The sequence below is a fragment of the Prionailurus viverrinus genome, chromosome D1, assembly GCF_022837055.1.
Source record: "Prionailurus viverrinus isolate Anna chromosome D1, UM_Priviv_1.0, whole genome shotgun sequence".
Lineage (NCBI taxonomy): Eukaryota > Metazoa > Chordata > Mammalia > Carnivora > Felidae > Prionailurus > Prionailurus viverrinus.
This window is the reverse complement of record NC_062570.1, coordinates 109,942,463-109,962,049: the sequence shown is the minus strand read 5'-3', so window position 1 is coordinate 109,962,049 and position 19,587 is coordinate 109,942,463. Positions and strand designations below refer to the sequence as shown.

The 19,587-nt window shown below is 50.8% G+C and overlaps 6 protein-coding genes and 1 non-coding gene across 9 annotated transcripts; 3 read left to right on the top strand and 4 right to left on the bottom strand.

Annotated features, from left to right (window-relative positions):
* Positions 1 to 2,289: 2,289 nt before the first annotated feature.
* Positions 2,290 to 4,534, bottom strand: CD1H11orf98 (chromosome D1 C11orf98 homolog). Its single transcript, XM_047823805.1, has 4 exons — positions 4,408 to 4,534; positions 4,130 to 4,254; positions 2,721 to 2,818; positions 2,290 to 2,636 (listed from the first exon to the last, which is right to left on the bottom strand). Exons 1-4 carry the CDS (start codon positions 4,444 to 4,446, stop codon positions 2,527 to 2,529), a joined length of 372 nt encoding a protein of 123 aa, XP_047679761.1. The 5' UTR covers positions 4,447 to 4,534; the 3' UTR covers positions 2,290 to 2,526.
* On the top strand, positions 4,481 to 6,602 carry CSKMT (citrate synthase lysine methyltransferase). Of its 3 annotated transcripts, XM_047823803.1 has the most exons (4): positions 4,481 to 4,622; positions 4,900 to 4,989; positions 5,083 to 5,224; positions 5,422 to 6,602. In XM_047823803.1, the coding sequence occupies exons 3-4, from the start codon at positions 5,149 to 5,151 to the stop codon at positions 6,075 to 6,077; spliced, it is 732 nt and encodes a 243-aa protein (XP_047679759.1). In that variant the 5' UTR covers positions 4,481 to 4,622; positions 4,900 to 4,989; positions 5,083 to 5,148; the 3' UTR covers positions 6,078 to 6,602. The 3 variants fall into 3 exon arrangements, with proteins under 3 accessions (XP_047679759.1, XP_047679760.1, XP_047679758.1); XM_047823804.1 differs by having other exon boundaries at positions 4,900 to 5,215; XM_047823802.1 differs by having other exon boundaries at positions 4,900 to 5,224.
* LOC125147281 (small nucleolar RNA SNORA57) lies at positions 4,676 to 4,823 on the top strand. The gene has a single exon (XR_007145110.1). It is a non-coding gene; the product is annotated as a small nucleolar RNA SNORA57 (small nucleolar RNA).
* LBHD1 (LBH domain containing 1) lies at positions 6,501 to 9,259 on the bottom strand. Its single transcript, XM_047823307.1, has 4 exons — positions 7,973 to 9,259; positions 7,734 to 7,893; positions 6,595 to 6,822; positions 6,501 to 6,505 (listed from the first exon to the last, which is right to left on the bottom strand). Exons 1-4 carry the CDS (start codon positions 8,120 to 8,122, stop codon positions 6,501 to 6,503), a joined length of 543 nt encoding a protein of 180 aa, XP_047679263.1. The 5' UTR covers positions 8,123 to 9,259.
* Positions 9,260 to 9,266: 7 nt separating this feature from the next.
* LOC125146891 (ubiquinol-cytochrome-c reductase complex assembly factor 3) lies at positions 9,267 to 10,018 on the top strand. Its single transcript, XM_047823806.1, has 2 exons — positions 9,267 to 9,466; positions 9,558 to 10,018. The coding sequence occupies exons 1-2, from the start codon at positions 9,347 to 9,349 to the stop codon at positions 9,705 to 9,707; spliced, it is 270 nt and encodes an 89-aa protein (XP_047679762.1). The 5' UTR covers positions 9,267 to 9,346; the 3' UTR covers positions 9,708 to 10,018.
* A 2,151-nt stretch (positions 10,019 to 12,169) lies between these two features.
* On the bottom strand, positions 12,170 to 14,846 carry UBXN1 (UBX domain protein 1). The gene is made up of 10 exons (XM_047878447.1): positions 14,742 to 14,846; positions 14,547 to 14,634; positions 14,354 to 14,407; positions 14,159 to 14,265; positions 14,006 to 14,075; positions 13,577 to 13,768; positions 13,431 to 13,482; positions 13,176 to 13,289; positions 12,479 to 12,671; positions 12,170 to 12,312 (listed from the first exon to the last, which is right to left on the bottom strand). The coding sequence occupies exons 2-10, from the start codon at positions 14,603 to 14,605 to the stop codon at positions 12,263 to 12,265; spliced, it is 891 nt and encodes a 296-aa protein (XP_047734403.1). The 5' UTR covers positions 14,606 to 14,634; positions 14,742 to 14,846; the 3' UTR covers positions 12,170 to 12,262.
* Positions 14,847 to 17,075: 2,229 nt separating this feature from the next.
* Positions 17,076 to 19,284, bottom strand: LRRN4CL (LRRN4 C-terminal like). Its single transcript, XM_047876707.1, has 2 exons — positions 19,136 to 19,284; positions 17,076 to 18,558 (listed from the first exon to the last, which is right to left on the bottom strand). The coding sequence occupies exon 2, from the start codon at positions 18,551 to 18,553 to the stop codon at positions 17,831 to 17,833; it is 723 nt and encodes a 240-aa protein (XP_047732663.1). The 5' UTR covers positions 18,554 to 18,558; positions 19,136 to 19,284; the 3' UTR covers positions 17,076 to 17,830.
* Positions 19,285 to 19,587: the final 303 nt, after the last annotated feature.

Genomic DNA, 19,587 nt, shown 5'->3' with positions numbered 1-19,587 from the left:
TTCATGAGTTCAAGCCCCACATCGGGCTTGCTACTGTCAGTGAAGAGCCTACTTCTGATCCTCTGTCCCCTTTTCTATGCCCCACCCCCACTTGCGCTCTCTCAAAAATAAACATTAAAAAAAAAAGCACTGTTGAATGAGACAAAAGAGATAGGACAATTAAATGAAGTACACGATCCTTGATTAACTCCTGGATTGAGGAGGAAAATGGCTATAAACAATATTATAAAATATAAAAAATAAAAATAAAAAATATTTTAAAAAATATAAAATTAAAAAATATATAAAATATATAAAAATATTATTGGAGGGGCTCCTAGTTGGCTCAGTACGCTGAGGTCCCACTCTTCATTTCCACTCAGGTTGTAGTCACAGGGTTGTGGGATTGGGCTGTGTTGGGCCTCACTGAGTGTGGCGCCCTAGATTCTCTCTCTCTCCCTCTGCCCCTCTCCCCTGCTCACGCTCTCTCTCTCTCAACAACAACAAAAGGATATTATTGGAACAATTAAGGAAATTCAAATATGAAAAAGTCAGTATTAGCTAATGTTAAATGTCTTAGGTGTGATAAGAGTATTTTGGCTATATAAAATAATGTTCTGGGCCACCTGGGTGGCTCAGTCAGTTAAGCGGCCAATTCTTGATTTTGATTTCCTCTCAGGTCACGATCTCACAGTTGGTGAGTTTGAGTCCCAAGTGGGACTCCTTACTGACAGTGCAAAGCCTGCTTGGGATTCTCTCTCTCCTCTCTGCTTCTTCCCCTGCTGGCTCTCTCTCAAAAAACCCACAAAACACAACACAACACAACACAACAAAAAAACCTTAAAAAAAAAAAAAAAAAAAAAAAAGAAGGAATGTTCTCTGGGGTAAAAATCTCATCTGCAGTTGACTTTCCAATGAGTCAACAAAGACACGTGCATACATATTTGCAAGCGCATACAGATAAAACAACTGTTGGAAAATGCTAAAAATTGGCAAATTTAAGTAGAGTGCATTTATAAAGGTTCATTGTACAGATTCTTTACTGAATTTGAAATTCAAAATATGTAGTTGGCAGAGGGGTGAGGTGGGATGGGCTGTGGCAGGGAGAAAGGAGGTGCAACGCTGGACCCAAACCCTCCCTCTTCCAAAGAAGCTTACACAGATTAAACAGGGCAGAGAGATGTTTTTCCCCCCCTGTTGAACACACCTCCACACAGGCAACTTTTCACTTTAATTAAACACCCCCAGTCCTGTCATCCAACAGAAGTTCTGAATGTTAAATGGGAAAAATAATGCTCGGTCTTCACTTTATTAAAAATATAATCCTCGGCGACTGGCTGGCTGAGTCGGTAGAGCGTGCGAGTCTTGATCTCAAGGTCATGAGTTCAAGCCCTGCGTAGAACTTACTTTAAAACAAGAATTTAGGGGCGCCTGGGTGGCGCAGTCGGTTGAGCGTCCGACTTTAGCTCAGGTCACGATCTTGTGGTCCGTGAGTTCGAGCCCCGCGTCAGGCTCTGGGCTGATGGCTCAGAGCCTGGAGCCTGCTTCCGATTCTGTGTCTCCTTCTCTCTCTGCCCCTCCCCCCTTCATGCTCTGTCTTTCTCTGTCTCAAAAATAAATAAATGTTAAAAAAAATTAAAAAAAAATAAAACAAGAATTTATTTTTTATTTACTTCAAGCAAATTTTTTTAATGTTAATTTATTTTTGAGAGGGAGAGACAGAGAGAGAGACAGAGAACAGGGGAGGGGCCAAGAGAGGTAGACACGGAATCTGAAGCAGGCTCCAGGCTCCAAGATGTCTGCACAGAGCCCACGGGGCTTGAACTCACAAACTGTGAGTCAGATGCTTAACCGACTGAGCCACCCAAGTGTCCCCCCCAAAATTTTTTTAAATAACAGTGGATTTTTTTTTTAAGTTTACTTATTTATTTTGAGAGAGAAAGCACAAGTGATGGAGACAGAGAGAGGGAGAGAGAATTCCAAGCAGGCTCCACACTGTCAGTACAAAGCCCGACGTGGGGCTCAAACTCATAAAGGTGACATCGTGAGCTGGGCTGAAGTCAGATGCTTAACCAACTGAGCTACCTAGGTGCCTCTGACTTTCTTATTTTTTTTAAGTAATCTCTACACCCAATTGGGATTCGTACTCACAACCTGAGATCTAGAGTCGCATGTTCTACTGACTGAGCCAGCCAGGCACAGAGGCTGGCTTCTCGTTGCCTTTGCTCAAGTAAGCCCCGTGGGTCCTATTTCCTGTCTTGTTTCCCCACTCACAGACCCCGCCCGTTCCTACATTTAATCACACACATCTCAGTGAGAAGTCTAGGGCTTTATTACAAATTGAGCTGACTATTAAGGACCCCCGTCTCCCATCTTCCTTCTCCACTCTCTTCCTCTCGATGCATTCCTACAGGGCAGCTCCCTAGGCCATTAAGGAAAAGGAATCTGAGAAGAGTGAAAAGGGGCAATGCCTTCTCCAATGTCCTCCGAAATAACCAGAGTCCTCCTGGCTCCAGCTGAGAATCTTCCAGTGGGAGGCGTGGGGATTTAGCTCTTATCTTCAAGGTCCTCCATGTCTACATCTTGGGGGGCTTTTGTCTTCTTTTGCCGTTTGGGCTGCAGTTCACTAGTCCTGGCTTGCCTCGTGGGGGCTTCCACTGAGCAAAAGGAAAGAGGAAGCATGAAAGACCCCCAGTGAATCCAGGCTGCCCCCTCACCTCACCTCTTTGCCCCAGCCTCACCTTCCATGGCTGCTTTCTCTTTCTGGGCCAGCCGGATCTGCTGGAGGAGTTTTCTGCGCTTCTTCCCAGAGAGAGTAATGTTGGCACGTGCACTGGACCTGAAGGGTTGGTAAGAGCAAAGATGTCCAGGTTAACCGGAACCACCGCAGGCTGGTTCTGGCTATTGAAAACGCCTTTGGGGCGCCTGGGTGGCTCAGTAGGGTAAGCATCTGACTTCGGCTCAGGTCATGATCTCACAGTTTGTGAGTTCAAGCCCCACGTTGGGCTCTGTGCTGACAGCTCAGAGCCTGGAGCCTGCTTCTGATTCTGTGTCTCCCTCTCTCTCTGCCCCTCCCCCGCTCTCTCTCTCTGTAAAATAAATAAAACATGAAAAACTAAAAAAAAAGAGAAGAAAATGTCTTTGGACTCAAGTAGAAAGACCTTGAAAATCTAGGCTCTGAGTTAAATCTTTCCAACATTTAGCCATTAACATGCTTAACACTACTCCCATACATATATATAGAGTACTTAACATTAAGTGTTAAAACTTGGTATATAGCAAGAATTTGTAAGGGAAAACTATTTTTCCTTCTATCTTCAATACTTTTTAATTTAATTTAATTTTATTTTAAGTAGTCTCCACGCGCAATGTGGGGCTTGAACTCATGAACTGCAAGGATCAAGAATGGCACACCCTACCAAGTGAGCCAGCCAGGCGCCCCTATTTTCAATATTTCTGACACCCAGTTGGTTGAGTGTCTGACTCATTGGTTTTGACTCAGGTCACCATACCAGGATCGTGGGATGGAGCCCCGTGTGGAGCTCTGCGCTGAGCATGGAGCCTGTTTGGGATTCTCTTTACCTCTGCCCCTCTCCTCCACTCACATTCTCTCTCTCAGAAATAAAAATATTTAGGGGCAGCTGGGTGGCTCAGTTGGTTAAGCTTCCGACTTGGGTTCAGGTCATGATCTCACAGTTCGTGGGTTTGAGCCCCGCATCCGGCTCTGTGCTGACAGCTCAGAGCCTGGAGCCTGCTTCGGATTCTGTGTGTGTCGTGTCTCTCTCTCTGCCCCTTCCCTGCTCATGCTGTCTCTCAAAAATAAATTTAAAATGTTAAAAAAAATTTTTAATAAAAAAATTTAAGTTTACTTATAAAAATTTATGTGAAGGTACAATGTTATCTGGGGAGGTGGGTGAGTCGACAGTTCTTAGATTCTTAGTCGGGTCCAAGACCCAAAGAGGTTGTGAGCTACCAGTGTTGTCCGCACGCTAGCAGGGTGTAGGCACAAACACAGCTGACAAACGTGCCTTGTATAAAGTCAGTGCACAAGAAAAGCGGAGGTGATGCCTGCTGTGGAGATCGACACGGAGGAGAAAGGGGACTCGGGGCGGGAGGGGGCGGGGCAAAGGGAAGAGAGTCTGGCACTCACGCCCGCTTCTTGAGGTGGTGCCGCGTGATCAGGCCTTCGTCTATTACAGCTCCCACCACCCGGTGCTTCAGTCGCCTCTCCCGGTTCAACACCCGCCGTCTCTTGAACAGCTTCTTCTTCAGCTCCTGAAGGGGAGGAAGATGCTAATCAGACGGAAGCCGCGCACCGCGACCCAGGACCCCGCACCCGGCGACTCCGGCCCATAGATCTCATCTCTGGCGAGATTAGAGGGCTCCAAGACGCGTGGGGAAACGAAGTCGGGGCTCCCACACAATCACCGTTCGGGGCCGGTTGATCTTTCCCCCGGGAGCCCCCATGGCTGCGCAACGACTGTGGTTCGCGGCCGGCGTTTTGGCTCTGCGCTGTGTCCGCGCAGGTCCCGCCCCTCGGCCTCCGCGAGCCAATCGCAGCCCGGGGCGGGTACTGAGGGTATATAAAGCAGCTCGGCGGCGTCCTGGCTCTCTCCCGGGACGGCGAAAAAGTAGGTGCGCAGGTAGGTTTCGGAGCTACGAGGCCCGGCGGGGGTTCTGGGCGGGGCCTGCGCACCCTCCTTTTCTTGGCGGGGGCCGGGTGTACGGTCCCGGCCCCCGTAATGTACGGAGGCAGAGGGAAAGGGCTCTGGCCCCTCGGCGTCATGTCTTCGGTGCCCGCGGCTTCCGGTCCGCGGGTTCTATCCTCAACCGCCGGGACACCGGCTCCAAGGAGCCCAGCGGAACCGAGGTTCTGCAGGCTCCTCCTTGGGGTGCTCACGACTTCTCCTTTTATTTCAGGTTTGGGGAGCCGCCCCTGGAACCGGAGCTGTCGTGTCCCCCTCCTCTTTTAATTTACCGTTGCCAACAATAAAGGCCTTTCCTGCCGTAGTAAGTGTGTGTCCGCGTTTTTTCCATGGTTGTCATTAGGCTGTTCGCGTTATCCCACAAAGCGGAATTTGCAACCTTTCTCTTGGACCTCAGGCTCCTTCGGGAGTGCGGGCGACATTTCGCAGAAGGTTCTCTGGCCGACCTTGCCGGGATCTCCAGATGGCCGCGCTGCGAGCAACTCTCCACGTGGCGACCCTGGCGGTTGGGGCGCGCCGAGCTTTGTTGGGTAGGGAAGGTAGGCAGAGTGGGAGGGCAAGGCGGGTTCTTAGTGACCCTAATCTCTGAAATTGTGATTCTTCAAACCCCAGGGTATATTGCACCGTTTTTTTTTTTGTTTTGTTTTGGTTTGGTTTGGTTTGGTTTGGGTTTTTTTGCAGCAATCTGATGAAACTTGGGCGCTGGGTGACACATGTGCCCCACTCGTGTCCACAGGCTCCCTGGCTGGTAACTGCCTGGCCCACCGTCGCCTCTGGGATAAGCTCCACAGCGGTCCCCGAGTCGGCAGCGTCCCCACGTTCGACTGGTTCTTTGGGTATGAGGAAGCCCAGGGGTTCCTACTGCCGCTGCTGCAGGAGGCACAGGCTGCCTATCCACTGCGGGTGTTGGACGTGGGCTGTGGGACCTCCAGCCTATGTACAGGTCTCTACACCAAGTGTCCAATTCCCGTGGATGTGCTGGGGGTGGACTTCTCTCCTGTGGCCGTGGCCCACATGAACAGCCTCCTGGAAGGTGGCCAAGACCAAAAACCCCTGTACCCTGGGCACCCTGCCTCTCGACTACAGTTCATACAGGCTGATGCCCAGAACCTGGAGCCCGTGGCTCCCTCAGGCTCCTTCCAGCTAGTGCTGGATAAGGGCACCTGGGATGCTGTTGCCCGGGGTGGTCTGCCTGGGGCTTACCAGCTTCTGTCAGAATGCCTAAGGGTCCTAAGCCCCCGGGGGACCCTGATTCAATTCTCCGATGAGGACCCTGATGTGCGGCTACCCTGCCTGGAGCAAGGGTCCCAAGGCTGGACTGTGACTGTGCAGGAGCTAGGCCCTTTCAGGGGCATCCCCTACTTTGCTTACTTGGTTCAAGACTCTCATTAAAGACTTTAGTTCTAACTCTAATTTTTCTGTTGGGTGAGGAAAGAGGTGAAGAGAATTTTTTTCTTCTTTGTATGATGTCTGGGAAGTGAGGATCTTCGGGCTGGCCTCCATATTTTCTAGCCGCGTGCACATATTTTTGAATGTCTCCATGCCCCAGTTTACACCTCGGCAAGGTAGGAATAATAATAGGTGGAGTTGGGATTACATACAATGTCAGGTGAAACATTTAGCACTTAGCAATGCCAGCCAGGCACAAGATGAGTGCTACCTAGAGAAGGCTTCTAACCCCTACTAACTGGAATACCTATGGGCACAGATAGAGTTTCTGGGGGTTTTTTGTTTAAAGAGAGGAGTTCTTAATCCAAATCCCAGCACTGACTGACTGATGTGAACCAGTGGCCCAACCTCTAAGCCTCAGTGTCCTCAACCTGTGAAAAGGGGAAGATTGATAGGACAGCCAGAAGGGCCTCCTAACAAACTTCACTGAAATGTTGAAGGAGAGAGAACAGATACTTACCCTCAAAGCTCCCGGGAGGCAGGAGGTGTGAATATTCCACAAAGCAGCTTCTACACACATGGGAGCCTGTTGCTGGGTTCCAGAGAGGACAGGGGTTGGAGGCTTCCTGATACTCTGCGTCCTCGGGAATCCAGGAGACCTCTTGTTCTACCTGTTCCTGTCCCCAGCTGAGTTCTGGGTTAAAGGTTCTTAAGGGAGATCTGGGGTCCAGTGGGCTCCAAGTCCAGCCTTTGGGAGAGGAGAGTTGAAGAGCCCATTAAAAGTGAAAAGTATTCCTGGGGGTGTTTGGGTGGCTTAGTTGGTTAAGTGTCCTACTTCGTCTCAGGTCATGATATCAGGTCCTTGAGTTTGACCCTCACTTTAGCTCTGTGCTGACAGCTCAGAGCCCGGATCCTGCTTCAGATTGTGTCTCCCTCTCTGCCCCTCCCATGCTCACGCTCTGTCTCTCTCTCTAAAAAATAAAACGTTAAATTAAAAAAAGTGAAAAGTATTCCTGATACATTACTGACTTTTTGAAAGATGAAGCAAATTAGTTTGATGTTTTTTTCTTTTGCTTATAAAAAAGTAATACAGCAATTGTAATTAAGAGCCTAATTTCATGGCCTCAGTTTTCTCATGAGGATAAAAGGGTCTCCCCCACTGAGTTCTGAAAATCATGAGATAAAAGTGTTCAGCACAGTGCATGGCACACTGTAAGTCCTAATAAATAAGCTTTTACTACATGGGGAAAATTCTGGAAGAAAAGGCATCCAAAATGTAACTTCTCTCTGGGTAGTCGATTTGGGATAATTTTATTACATTCCCCCCCCACACACACACACACAACAAATGACGTAAATATTTTAAAACATTGTTTTAGAATATTTTAAAAACAATGTATTTTAAAATATTAAGTATATTTTAAAAATAATTAAAAGGCATCACCCATCTGACATTACAACTTCCCTCTAACGTTCAACTTTGCCAAACACTTTGACTTTTCTCTCCACCTCTATGTTATTCTTCACTACATGAACTAAGCACCTACTGTGTGCCTGGTACTGCTTAATGCAGGGGACACAACTGAGTTTTCCATCTGGGCCCTGCCCAGAAGAACATCCAGGTCGCAACGGCCCCACTGAAGCAGCCGCCTCCCTCACCTGCCTCTTCACTTTGGTCCTGGAAGAAGACCTCGGCCTCCTCTTCCTCATCAGTGAGCAGCAGCAGCTCCTCTTGTGGCCAACCCAGCTCCCCGCTCTCTTCACTCCCCTCAGAAGCTTCCACCACAATGGAGGGCAGGCGAGTCTTTTGAGAGACCACCTGAATCAGGATAAGCAGGGTGCTTGGACCAAACTGGAAGATGAGTCAGCAGCAAGACACAGGGTAGGGGTGTACTAACCTGAACATCCTGGTGACCTTCAACCCTGCCAATTTCTCCTCTGTCCATCCACAGGGGGCTGGTCAGCCTAGGACTTTCTGGGTGCTGGGAGGAGCCTGGGCTATCTCTAGGCCAAGGCCCATCCTCGCTGCTCCCTGGCACAAGGGCCATGGGTTCTAATTCTTAGAGGGCAGAGTGGTTGAACTCAAAGTGGAGTACCCCTACTCAGACACTCCACAGACTGCTCCTTTAATCCTTGGAGCCTGGCCCCTAATCACTTCTGAGAAGAGAATGACAAGCTAGGAGATTATGGGCCTTCCAGGGGAGGGGAAAATCCCAAGAGATGGGATAGGAGCTTTATGTCTCACTCCCCAGTGTCACTGGGAAAGGCAGGAGGGTAGGAGTCAACAAGGGCATCTGGATTAAAGCCCTGGGAGTGAAGAGCTTTGCAAACAAACTTGGAATTTCCTGATTCCTTTGCTCACTGGGTCTCCCAATTTGACATGTTTCTTTGTGTCTTAATGAATATTTATAGGGTGTTTACTATTTACCAGTAACTGTTTTTAAATGCTTTATATATCAACTCATTTAATTATCCTAAAACTATGAGAAAGATACGGTCATTAGCCCTATTTTCTGATGCAGAAGCCGAGGCACAAAGAACTTAAATGATTTGCCCAGAGTCACACAACTAAAAGGTGCTTTCTTCTCCAAACTAGAACTCGGTATGTTACTCCAAACCCAGAGTTTTCATGCCAGGGGTGGGGTGGGGGAGCCAAGGGTTTCCCATGATGAAAACAAAACAAAACAAAACAAATTTACTTTCAATACGTTAACAAGTAAAATAAAGAAAAATAGTAACATATGTATACCTTTCCCCCCACCCAGTACATTTGGCTTTGAGCTTTTGTTCAGAAGTTGAGATTTGGAGTGGATCAATACACTGATGTAAGTTATCTGGATGTCCGGTATGTGCTGTACTGAAAAACCACAAGTTATTGTAGGAAACTACAGAGCACAGCCCTAGCCCTGTATCGACCAGGAAATTTCAGAACTGGGCAGCCGTAAAACCCACAGCAACCATGAAGACACGCACTCCGACACGCACGCTCCCTTTAGCAATCCCACTCTGGACTTCATGGCAATGGGTCCGGTGCTCGGCCCTCAAGTCCAACGCTTTTGGACGCGCTCAAGCTTCCCAGTTAAAACCAGTCTTTTAAGACCCAGGTGCTCTAGATTCGAAGCTTTCGCTGGCCAGGCCCTCTAGCCCGGCCCCATCTCTATGGTTTTCTCCGTGGGCCGCTCTAGCCTGCGCGGGGAGCAGTGAGACGTCGTGGCTCGCCTTCTAGGCTGCGGGAGGCCCCGGAGAGCGCCTCGCTGGTCGCGCGGTCGGCCATGGAGACCTTGCGCAGAGCGCTGATCGTGGGTGCCCTTCTGGGCGTCGGGGCTGGCGTGGGCTCCGCGCTCTTTGTCCTCGTGGCTCCGGGAGAGCAGCGGAAGCAGGAGATGCTGAAGGTGGGGGCGACTGGAAGTCCGACGTGGGGTGGGCGGGCGGAGAGCCCCCGGGCTGGGGGTCAGGACTGCGAACCTCCCTTCCCGCCCGCAGGAGATGCCCGAGCAAGACCCGCGGCGCAGGGAGGAGGCGGTCAGGACCAAAGAGTTAGTGCTAGCCACTCTGCAGGAGGCAGCGGCCACGCAAGAGAACGTGGCCTGGAGGAAGAACTGGATGGGCGGCGGCGGCGGGAAGTCAGCGTGAGCTGGGACTTCCGTCGTGGGCACTGGGACCTCCATCGTGGGCACTGGGACCTTGCTCCCGCGCAAGAGTCGGAGGCGGCCTTTCTCCTCCGTATGCCCAGCGGGGAGACCCGATTGAGGATGCCGCGCCCAGGCCTCCCTGAGGCCCTGGGAGCCGCTGCAGGGTGAGCACGTCCCCTATCAAAAGATGCACTGACTGCACTTTAACATCCTACGTCGCGGGCGGGGGCGTCGGATATGGTGAACCCGAAGGAACCAATAAATCACGTTCCTCCGTCCAGTCTGTGAGCCCTGCAGTCTGGCGCCTCTAAATGTCTAGAGTGTTCTGGGGGGCCCGTGCTGGGGAAGCGGATGACTGTGGCTCCCATGTGCCCCGCAGCGACCAAAACACAATGTCATGTGGTTGTTCAAGTGTACTTTTGATAACCAAGTGACAGTCTCGAAATCAGAACTAATGCTGGAAAATCCTGTAGCAATTGGTGCCCATGGAGGACACTTTGGGTTTCCTGTCCTGTGAGGTTGGAGAGGGGCTTCTAGCATTTAACATACGCTATGATGCTTTCTGGGGCTATTGAACCTTTGGAGGTCAATCTGCTAGGAGTGAAAGGAGCATGCGTTCAGTAAGACAAATCTTGATGAAAGTCCTGCATGTTACAAAACCTCTTGGAGCCTCAGTCCTGTTACATAAAAGGTGGTAATTATCTTGAGGGTTGTTGGGAAAAAATTAACTTAGAAATGTAAAGTGCAGTGCTTGGCACAGAGCAGCCTTTGATATAGGTAGTGGGGTTTTTCCCCTTCCAGGTTTTCACTGTAGTAGTCTGTAATCCCCGAATCCAGTCATGGGATTTCTTGGGAATCTCTGAAGGAGCGAGATAATTTCCCTGTGGTCTGCCTCACATCCGGTGGTTCCAAAGAAGATAGCAATTGAAGGGGAGGGGGGAAAGCTTGCTTTTATTTATTATTTATGAGAGTGTGTTATTTATTTTTGAGAGAGAGAGATACGGAGTGCAAGCGGGGGAAGGGCAGAGAGAGAGGGAGACACAGAATCCAAAGCAGGCTCCAGGCTCCAAGCTGACGGCACAGAGCCCAATGCAGGGATCAGACCCACGAACTGCGAGATCATGACCTGAGCCGAAGTCAGACACTTAACCAACTGAGTCACACAGGCTTCCTCAAGAGAGAGAGAATCGTAAGCAGCTTCCACGCTCAGCATGGAGCCCCACACAGGTTTCAAGCCCAAGAACCTGGGATCATGACCTGAGCTGAAATCAAGAGTGGGATGCTCAACGGACTGAGCCACCCAGGTACCCCTGCTTTTATTTAAATAAAGCCAGGACAATAAATAAAGCTTGGTTAACACTGAGGTGTAAACCCAGATGGTGCACTGGTGCTGTTTTCACCCGATGGATGAAGTCCTAAGCCAAATGCACTTGTTATGTGTGATCTTTGGTTTAACCGTGGCCTCTTTCTAGCAGGGGAATGAGAGGGAAAAGGTCAGCAGCTGTTTGAGGGAGTACGAGGATGAGAGCGGCAGTGAGAGGCTATGATGAAGGAACTTGGGAGGTTCAGAGCCTGAGCCCTAGAGTCAAGCTCCTCAGGTGGGTTGGTTTCCGTAAGTCGCATGCTTTGGTGTCCCAGTCTCTAAAATGGGATAATTGGGGGCACCTGGCAGGCTTGGTAGGCAGAAAGAGACCACGACATTCAGTCTCAGGGTTGTGAGTTCAAGCCTCACCCTGGGTGTAGAGATTAAATAAAAACTTTTATACAAATAAAGATGGCATAACTGTACCAACCCCAGATAACTGCCTTCGTATCTCTGTTAACACATAGATTTATTTTGAGAGAGAGTGAGCAAGCACGAGTTGAGGAGATGCAGAGAGGGAGAGAGAATCCCAAGCAGGTTCCACGCTGTCTGCACAGAGCCTGATGTGGGGCCTGAACCCATGAACCGTGAGATCATGACCTGAGCTGAAGTCAGACGCTTAACTGACTGAGCCACCCAGGTGCCCCCAAAATTACTCTTTAATAGCTGATACTTACTGGGAACTTATTAAGTGCCAGGGAACTACACTAAAGCACCTGTATCAGCGTTATGTAATACCCATAACAATGAATTAACAGGTACTATCATCCTTATTTTACAGGAAGCAACTAGGCTGGCTTCAAGAAGTCAAGGGGGGGGGGGGTGCCAAAAAAAAAAAAAAAAAAAGAAAGGCAGGCACACAAGTCAGGATCTCAGGCTTATGCACTACCTTACCCATAGGAGCAAATTGTGCTGCTCGTTGTACTCTACCCCCAACACTTCTCTTAACTTCCCAAAAAGAAAGATCCAGAGATTGTAATCAAGTTTCTGTATGGAAACTGAAGATGAAAAATAAGGTCTGTTTTAAATTGCCTTCCCTGTAACTTCTCCCTCTGCCTCAGTTTTGTCCCTCCCAGCCACTCAGGAAGGAGTCAGGCACATACAGAACTCAGAGGGTCTATTTATTAGGAAGGAGATGTCAGTGCTCTATCAAACATGAAGATGTCAGAGAGGGATGGTGGGATAAAGGCCTCTCAGCTGGGACATTTCTTGGCCACAATGAGGACAGCAGAAGGCACAAGTCCTAAAGATGGGAGAAAACAGCTTTGACCTCAAAGATCCTTGCTCTTTGCCCCCCAAAATTTCTGGCTTCATACCATCTCCACAAAGTCTCTTCCCCTGGCATTCCTTCCTTTCTCAGGCATCCCCTCCCCTCCCCCAAGTCCTGTTTCTGATCGCACGTGTCATACCCAGCTCCTGCAGAGGCCGTTCCATGTCAGCCTCTGAGAAGGCCCGCCGGGGGAAGCCACTGAGCAACTGCACGGGGTCCTGGTCCCCTCCAGGCTCTTCTCCACGGTGGAGCTCCACATAGAGCCTCACAGCTGCCAGCTGTTCCCGTGCCCGGAACGTCTGGGTCAGTGAGGTGCCATCTGGCAGCCTGACCTAGAGGGCAAGCGTGAAACACAGTATTGTGAGCGTCAGAACTGAGTGAGGTGCTCAAGTAAGGAAAAGAAGAGTTGCAAAGTTGGCTCCTGCTTCCTGTTAGACTGGACCGGTGTAATTACTCTTCAAAGCACCTCATGAACAACCACTTATGCTGTGGTTTACTAAGCACTGAAGAGAGGCTCCCAGCTTCCTCACATTTTAACAAAGACAAGATCATCCAAAAACCTCTAGATAAACACCACGTCGTGCAAGTTGCTGTGTAATAAACGAAATGAAAACATGATCAACTAAAAAGGTAATTGCTGAGTAAGAGGGAAGTATGGATTTAAATAAGACTGGAGCAAGTGAAATGCGATATCTTTCCTAAGAGTAGAGGAGGTAGGATTTCAAAAGTCACTTACAAAGAAGGGAGAGGTTTGGCAAAGGGAACATAACTGAAAAAAGCTCTGAGCCAGGTAGACAAAGGGGTCCCAGAAGCAAGACAGGAATTAGAATCAGTACCTGTATGCGACACTGGTCATATTCCCGCTTGGTGGGAGGCTCCTGGCTGGGAGAGGAGGGAACAGGGCCTGGCTCTGTTGGTGGTGACGGCTGAGAACCCACGCTACCACCATACTGGAGGACAAAGGAAAACACTGATCAGGCTCACCCACTCTTAAGAGAAACACACTACGCCCATCCTTTTCCTCTGAAGCGAGAAAAGGGTTTCTACTAGCCTACCTACTTCATGACCCCAGTGTCTTCCCAATCACCTACCTTCTTGGCTCTCTCTGCTTTGTCTCTTTCAATCTTTTCTCGGACTCTTTGTCTGGAATGCAGACAAGAAAAAAGTAGGTCGGACACTGACAAAGCAAATCTAGATTCCTTTCTCCTCTCGTGTCCGATATCCCCATCACCCAGACCTGGCTGCTAACTCTTCAGCCTTTTCCCTCCTCCGCTCTTCAGCAGCCCGCCGCATCTCATCTTCCTGTAGCCGCTGTCGGGCAGCTGATAACTCTTGCCCTTGTTTCCTGCGCTGCCGTTCCCGTTCTAATGCCTCTCGCTCCTCTCTTTCTTCCCGCTCCCGCTGCTTCTGGGCCACCAGCTCCAACATCCTGTGTGGCAGAAAGGAAAGAGCTCAAGAGAAATGGACAGATTGGGAAGGTGAGTTCATAACGGATTCAAAATGAAATCAGGGAACACGCGTCCCAAAAGAGGTGAGAGAAACAAAGAGGAAGCCGCCAAGGAAGGATGGAGGGAACACGGAAAGTTCCAGGTTCTTTGATCAGACTTGTGCATCATGGAAAAGTGGAAGGTGACCCTCAGAAATGTGACATTGTTCGTGACTATACCTTTTAGTCTGTTCCTGTCTCTCCTCTTCACTCAAAACGGGTTTGCCTTCTCCGGCGTTAGAGCTGGTTCCTACAAACAAGCAATCAGTGTTACTGGCCGTTCATGCTCCTCGAGCTCTCGTGAATAATCACACTGTGTCCCTCAGTCAGGACCTTCAGGGCCGCCTGGCTCCGAGGAGGTGGGTTCCCGTCCCAGGACGTGCCCAAGGGGGGTCGGTAGAGGCTCGTCTACATCGGGGTCGTCTTCGTGCTCCATCAACCTGGCAAGGGAAGTCGGGAGGGACGTTAACAATGAGGCTGCCCCTTCCAGCAGTCCCCAGTCCCCTGCCACCCGGTCTGAGCGCTCACCAGTCCATTGCAGCCTCGATGCCCTGGTTCCCCGTGAGGGCCAGAGCCTTCTCCCTGGGGGCAGAAACACCGTGAATAGCGCCCGCGAGCCATGGTGCGGGTCAGGCTGGGGCGTGGAGCCTGAGACCAGGCTGGGGGAAAGGCGCAGACAGGTCCGCGATCCCCGCGGGCCAGGGTTAGGGGGCTCCCTTACGCGCGTCCCCTAGGGAAGCCCATCTCGATGAGACTCTCCAGAGCCGTCAGCTCCGCCATGGCGCCACCACCGCCGCTTCCGCGGGGACCTGGAGGAGGGCGAGAAGGAGGGCGCAGGAAGGTCAGCGCTGGGGCGCCCCCGAGCCGCCGCACGGTGCCGCCCCCCGACGTCCCAGCCGGGCGTTCTCTTACTTACCCGGCTCTAGACCCGCCGCGGACACTGACGAGAAGAAAGCCGAGGGGAAGCGGAAGTGCCCGGATCTGTTTGGGTCACGTGGGGGCGGACGTGGACGGGTGCCGCCGAGAGCCAGAAAACACAGGCCCGGCCCGGCTGCCGGGGCCCCGTGAGGGCGGAGAAGGGCGGCGCATCCGAGGACGCTGACGGGGGAGGCGATACCCCCTCCCCCCCCCCCCCCCCCCCCGACTGGGACGCCGGCAGCGGTGGGGAAGAAGGGTGGTGCGGCTTTGAAACCCAAGGGCGGAATGAGGCAAGCTCTGAGCGCAACCAATTGGAAAGTTCCTTGGCTTGTTGATCGGGAGCCATAGACATGTTCCTACTCTTTGACCCACTCATCCTCTCAGGGGAATTGAGCCATCCTCCGCTCGCCTGCCAGAGGGATCTTTTGCAAAACATAACTCCGTGATCCTGTCATCACCTCCCTGCTTAAATGTTCTCCATGACACTCCAGTCACTTAGAACGAAACAAGTGCTTAGTAGTCTGGCTTCCTCCGTTTTATTGTTCTTGTTGTTGTTTGTTTAGAGGCCTCAGTAAAGTGAGAATAACAACAGTAAGCCCTTCCCTTAGGTACCTGGCAGGAGTGCGCTGTGTAAATGTTGGTAGTGCGCAGCGTCATCTCCCACCACTTGCTGGTAATTTGTGCAGATTGCAAAACAGGCCGTCTTGCTTTTCCAGGCGCCTGCACCTACGAGTCCCTCCGCCTGGGATGTCCTGCCTCTTTGGTGGGACTGGTTAATTCCCAATTTTCAGACTGGACCCTAGGTTTGCTTTCTAAGGGAATCCTGCTTTGAGCAACCCCCATCCACCTCCCAGCTCCAGTATTTACCCCCTTAAGCATTTATTCCCCTGTGTAGTCCTCGTTGATTACTTAGCCCTACACTGCTAGGCCCAGGCTGTTAGATCCCTTAAGGTAAACTCACTTTGAATGTTTATAAGGAGGCAGAGTCATACTAAGTTACTAACATTGATAGTATATGCCCTGGACTTTTATAGAATTAATGTATATTTAATCATCACAACCATCTATATGATTATACTACTACTAGTCACAGGGAACACACACAGAAAAAATGTCATAAAGCTGGTAAATAGCTAAGCTAGGATCCAAACCCATGCAGTATGCATTCACTACACCACTATGCTATGTTGCCTCTCCATAGTGGAGGGAACATCAGCTTTGGAGCTGGGCATCCTAACTCCTTACCTGTAGCCTCAAACCGTTTAGATCCTCAAATTTCTCATCTCCTCAAAGGGGACACTGTCTTTTGTAATAATTGCGGTGAAGAGTAAGTAAGAATGCTTGCAAAGCACGTCTTGAATAAGGAGAGAGTGGGTCTTGTTATTTGTAAATGAATAAATGCTGAGGAAATACAGGAAGCAAATTAAAAAAGGGACAAAGTATTCACTACAGTGTGGCAAGTGCATTATAGATAACAAATGTATTCTAAATTTATCCTAGAGGTCCAGTAATTTTTTTTAATCCATAATTATATAGGACTGTGTTCTTTCATCTACTTCCAGGTCAGTACCCTATAGAAATGCAAACATGGGAGGATACACAGAGACATCACAACAAACACTGAAGACAAATGTTCCATTAAAGGGCGACAACTTCTGTCAGTTAAGGAGCATCGTCCTATGGAAAGTTATGCAGCCTTTGACATAACTAAGGAGGTTACAATTTGCCACAAATCATGGAACATTGTGGAACATTATCCGTCATCCCTTTAGTGAATAAAGAAAACATTTGCACTGAACAAAGCACTGCTCTGCTAGGGGGTGATTACCTCCCGAGAAAAAGGGGAACTTTCCTTTATATTCTTCAGTAGTGCTTGAAACTCATAGAAATGTTATTTCTATAATTAAAAGTTATAAGACCAGGGGCGCCTGGGTGGCGCAGTCGGTTAAGCGTCCGACTTCAGCCAGGTCACGATCTCGCGGTCCGTGAGTTCGAGCCCCGCGTCAGGCTCTGGGCTGATGGCTCAGAGCCTGGAGCCTGTTTCCGATTCTGTGTCTCCCTCTCTCTCTGCCCCTTCCCCGTTCATGCTCTGTCTCTCTCTGTCCCAAAAATAAATAAACGTTGAAAAAAAAAAATTAAAAAAAAAAAAAAAGTTATAAGACCAGCAAAAACGAGGATTATACTCTGTAGCCATCCCAGACTTTTCTACATCCAGTTAAGTGAAAGAGAAATTCGAAAATACACACTACTCTGGGGGGAAAAAGGACACACGACGCTGAACAGTAGGCGTGTGGACAGGGAAATGAAAAGGATCATGAAAAATGCAAATGTCTTCCTTTAACATATCCTTTAATGTTGGTACAGTGGATGTGCAATAAACACAAATTGAGGGGAAGTGGGGGACATCCCTTGGATTTGGGGGTCCCAGACAACAGCTCAGGCAGGTCCCTCTTTCCATCCCGTGTCAGCCATTCATTTTCACCCACTTCAGACACAGGTGAATTCTGACCCCGGTGTGCCCATCTTTGATATCTAAACAAAAGGCAACAGCGGGAATAGCCTTGCCCCAAACTCCCATCCTGCAGCAGCTTGTTCTCAAAATCCCATTGAGGCCACCAATGCGCCAGAGCCCTTTTGAGGGTGTATGACAGGCGTTGCGATTGGCTAACTACAGCCAACAGGTCTAATGTGGCCGGGGCCTGATTCCTCAGACCCATGAGCTAAGAATGGTTTCTCCATTTTTACACTGTCGCACGGCTAAGGAAGTACCTATGCAATACCTTTGCTTTGGTCCTCTGGACCTGCAAAGCCTAAATCATTTACTATCTGGTCCTTTAAGTAAAAAGTTCCCAATGCCTTCTGCTCCGTTCCAAACCTCGGCCTGGAGCAGGACAGAAAGTCTGGGACCTGAACAAGCTCTCAGGTTGAGCACTGAGACTCAGCTGGGGCCCGAGTGCCTGGCCACCCCGACTCTGCTGTCCAGGCTGCTCAGGGCAGCAGTGGGAACCGCCTCCTCCCAGGGAGTCCAGGCCGAGCTCTGCTCCCTAAGCCTGGGCTCCGCTGGGCCTGAGAGGCCCCCAGGCTGCTTCAGAGCCCTGCTGTGGGTCGGGAGGCCACCCGGCGGCGGGGGCAGCCCCAGCGCTCTCGCAGGCAGAAATGCCAGACCAGAGCAGAGCAGCTCAGCAGGGCCAGCACTGTGCCCACCCCGATAGCCACGTGGACCAGGGTAAGCGGTCTGGGGGGCACGGCCAGCCTCCTGCAGGGCCCGAAGGGAGGGCCACCCACCTCCTCGAGGCCCTCCCCCCCTGCCTGCGGCACGCTGCTTTCTCCAGCCCCATTTGCAGCCACCACGCAAACGACGTAAGCGCCCCCGGACTTCAGGCCCTTCAGTTCTGCTCTGCGGACAGTAGAGTTGAGGGGGGGACCCTTCTGGGGAGCCTCGTTGCCCTCCCATAGCAGCAGCCAGTATTGGTGGACCGGAGAGAAGGGGGCGCACCAGTGCACCACTGCGCTGCCATCCTCGGCCACCACGTGCACCTCTCCCAGGCGCGGAGGGTCAGGCGGCTGCGTGGGGCTGGAGAGCCCAGGGCACAGGCAGGCCCTGGGTCCAGCCCTCTGCAGCTCCTTGCACGGCACCTGCAGGTGACGGCAATGGTCATAGTCACAGGGGACGGCCCGCAAAGGAGGCCGTGGTCGGGGTGTCTCATCTTTGTCCTCTTCCTTAAGGTCTTGAGGGGCCAAGGACTGCGTTCCGGGAACCAAGGAGAAGGTGACAGCCAGGAGCCACAGAAGACAGGGAGAGCCCAGCATGGGGCCTGCAAGGGAAGGAGGTGGATAGGTCAAGATTGCCCAGACGCCATGCAGGTCTAGGGCCCTTCCCTCAACAAAATCTCCGGGGACGGGGGAACACAGCTGGGGGCCAGGAGGAGACCGAGAGAGAGGAGCAAAGGAGACTGACACTCTTAATTTGTCAACCAACTTCTGAACAGGCGATATGTACTTGGTTTTGGGCAAAAAAACAACAACAACAAAAAAAACCCAAATGCAGTCTGACACATGGGTGTGTGACCAGCCATGTGTGAAGTACCAGAAACAGTTAATGAATAAGCAAAGTGCTGGAGGGGAAAAGAAGAGGAAATGATTTATTCAGCCTGGGGAAGAAAGGTGGAATATTTCCCAGCTGCCACCCAGAGAAAAGATCTGAGTAAAACAATCATCGGTGGGAGACAGACACAAAAACCCAAAAGGAGACCGAAATGAGAGAGGAGAGGGAACAGAAGGGGAAACCAAGGACCTTGGAACCCTCTCCACCTGTCAAGGGAGTTCCAGTCCCTGCCTGCTCCCCCCCCCCCACCTCCCACCACTCTTCCCTGGCCCCCAGCAGCCCCTCACCGGTGGGTGGGTCTTGCGGCAGCTCAAATCTTCAAGCAGATGTCTTTGGGTCTGAGGCTGAGCCCCCAGGCGCACAGGCTGCGCAGTCAGGTTTTGTCAGTGTCTTCTCTTCAATTTCAATTCTCTTTTGGCTCGAAGCTTTTATACCCTTCAACTATGATGTCACCACGTAGCCCCCCTCCCCCGGCCCCCCCTCTATCCCAGTGAATGCCAAGAAGCGGGCTGGTCCCTTCAGAGGGCCTGAGTCACGGGGCCAGGGAAGGGGGTGGGGGGGGGGGGAGCCACATGCAGCTGTTTCATCTGGAGGCCGGGATGCCTGGGTTCTGAAAGGGGATTGGAATGTGGAAAGCAGCCAGGAGCTGAGAATCAAAAGGCTGAAGTTATGTGGAGGGGTGAGGAGGGGAGCATGAAACAGAGGGCCACCTGGCTGGAATCAGAGAGGAAAACAGCTG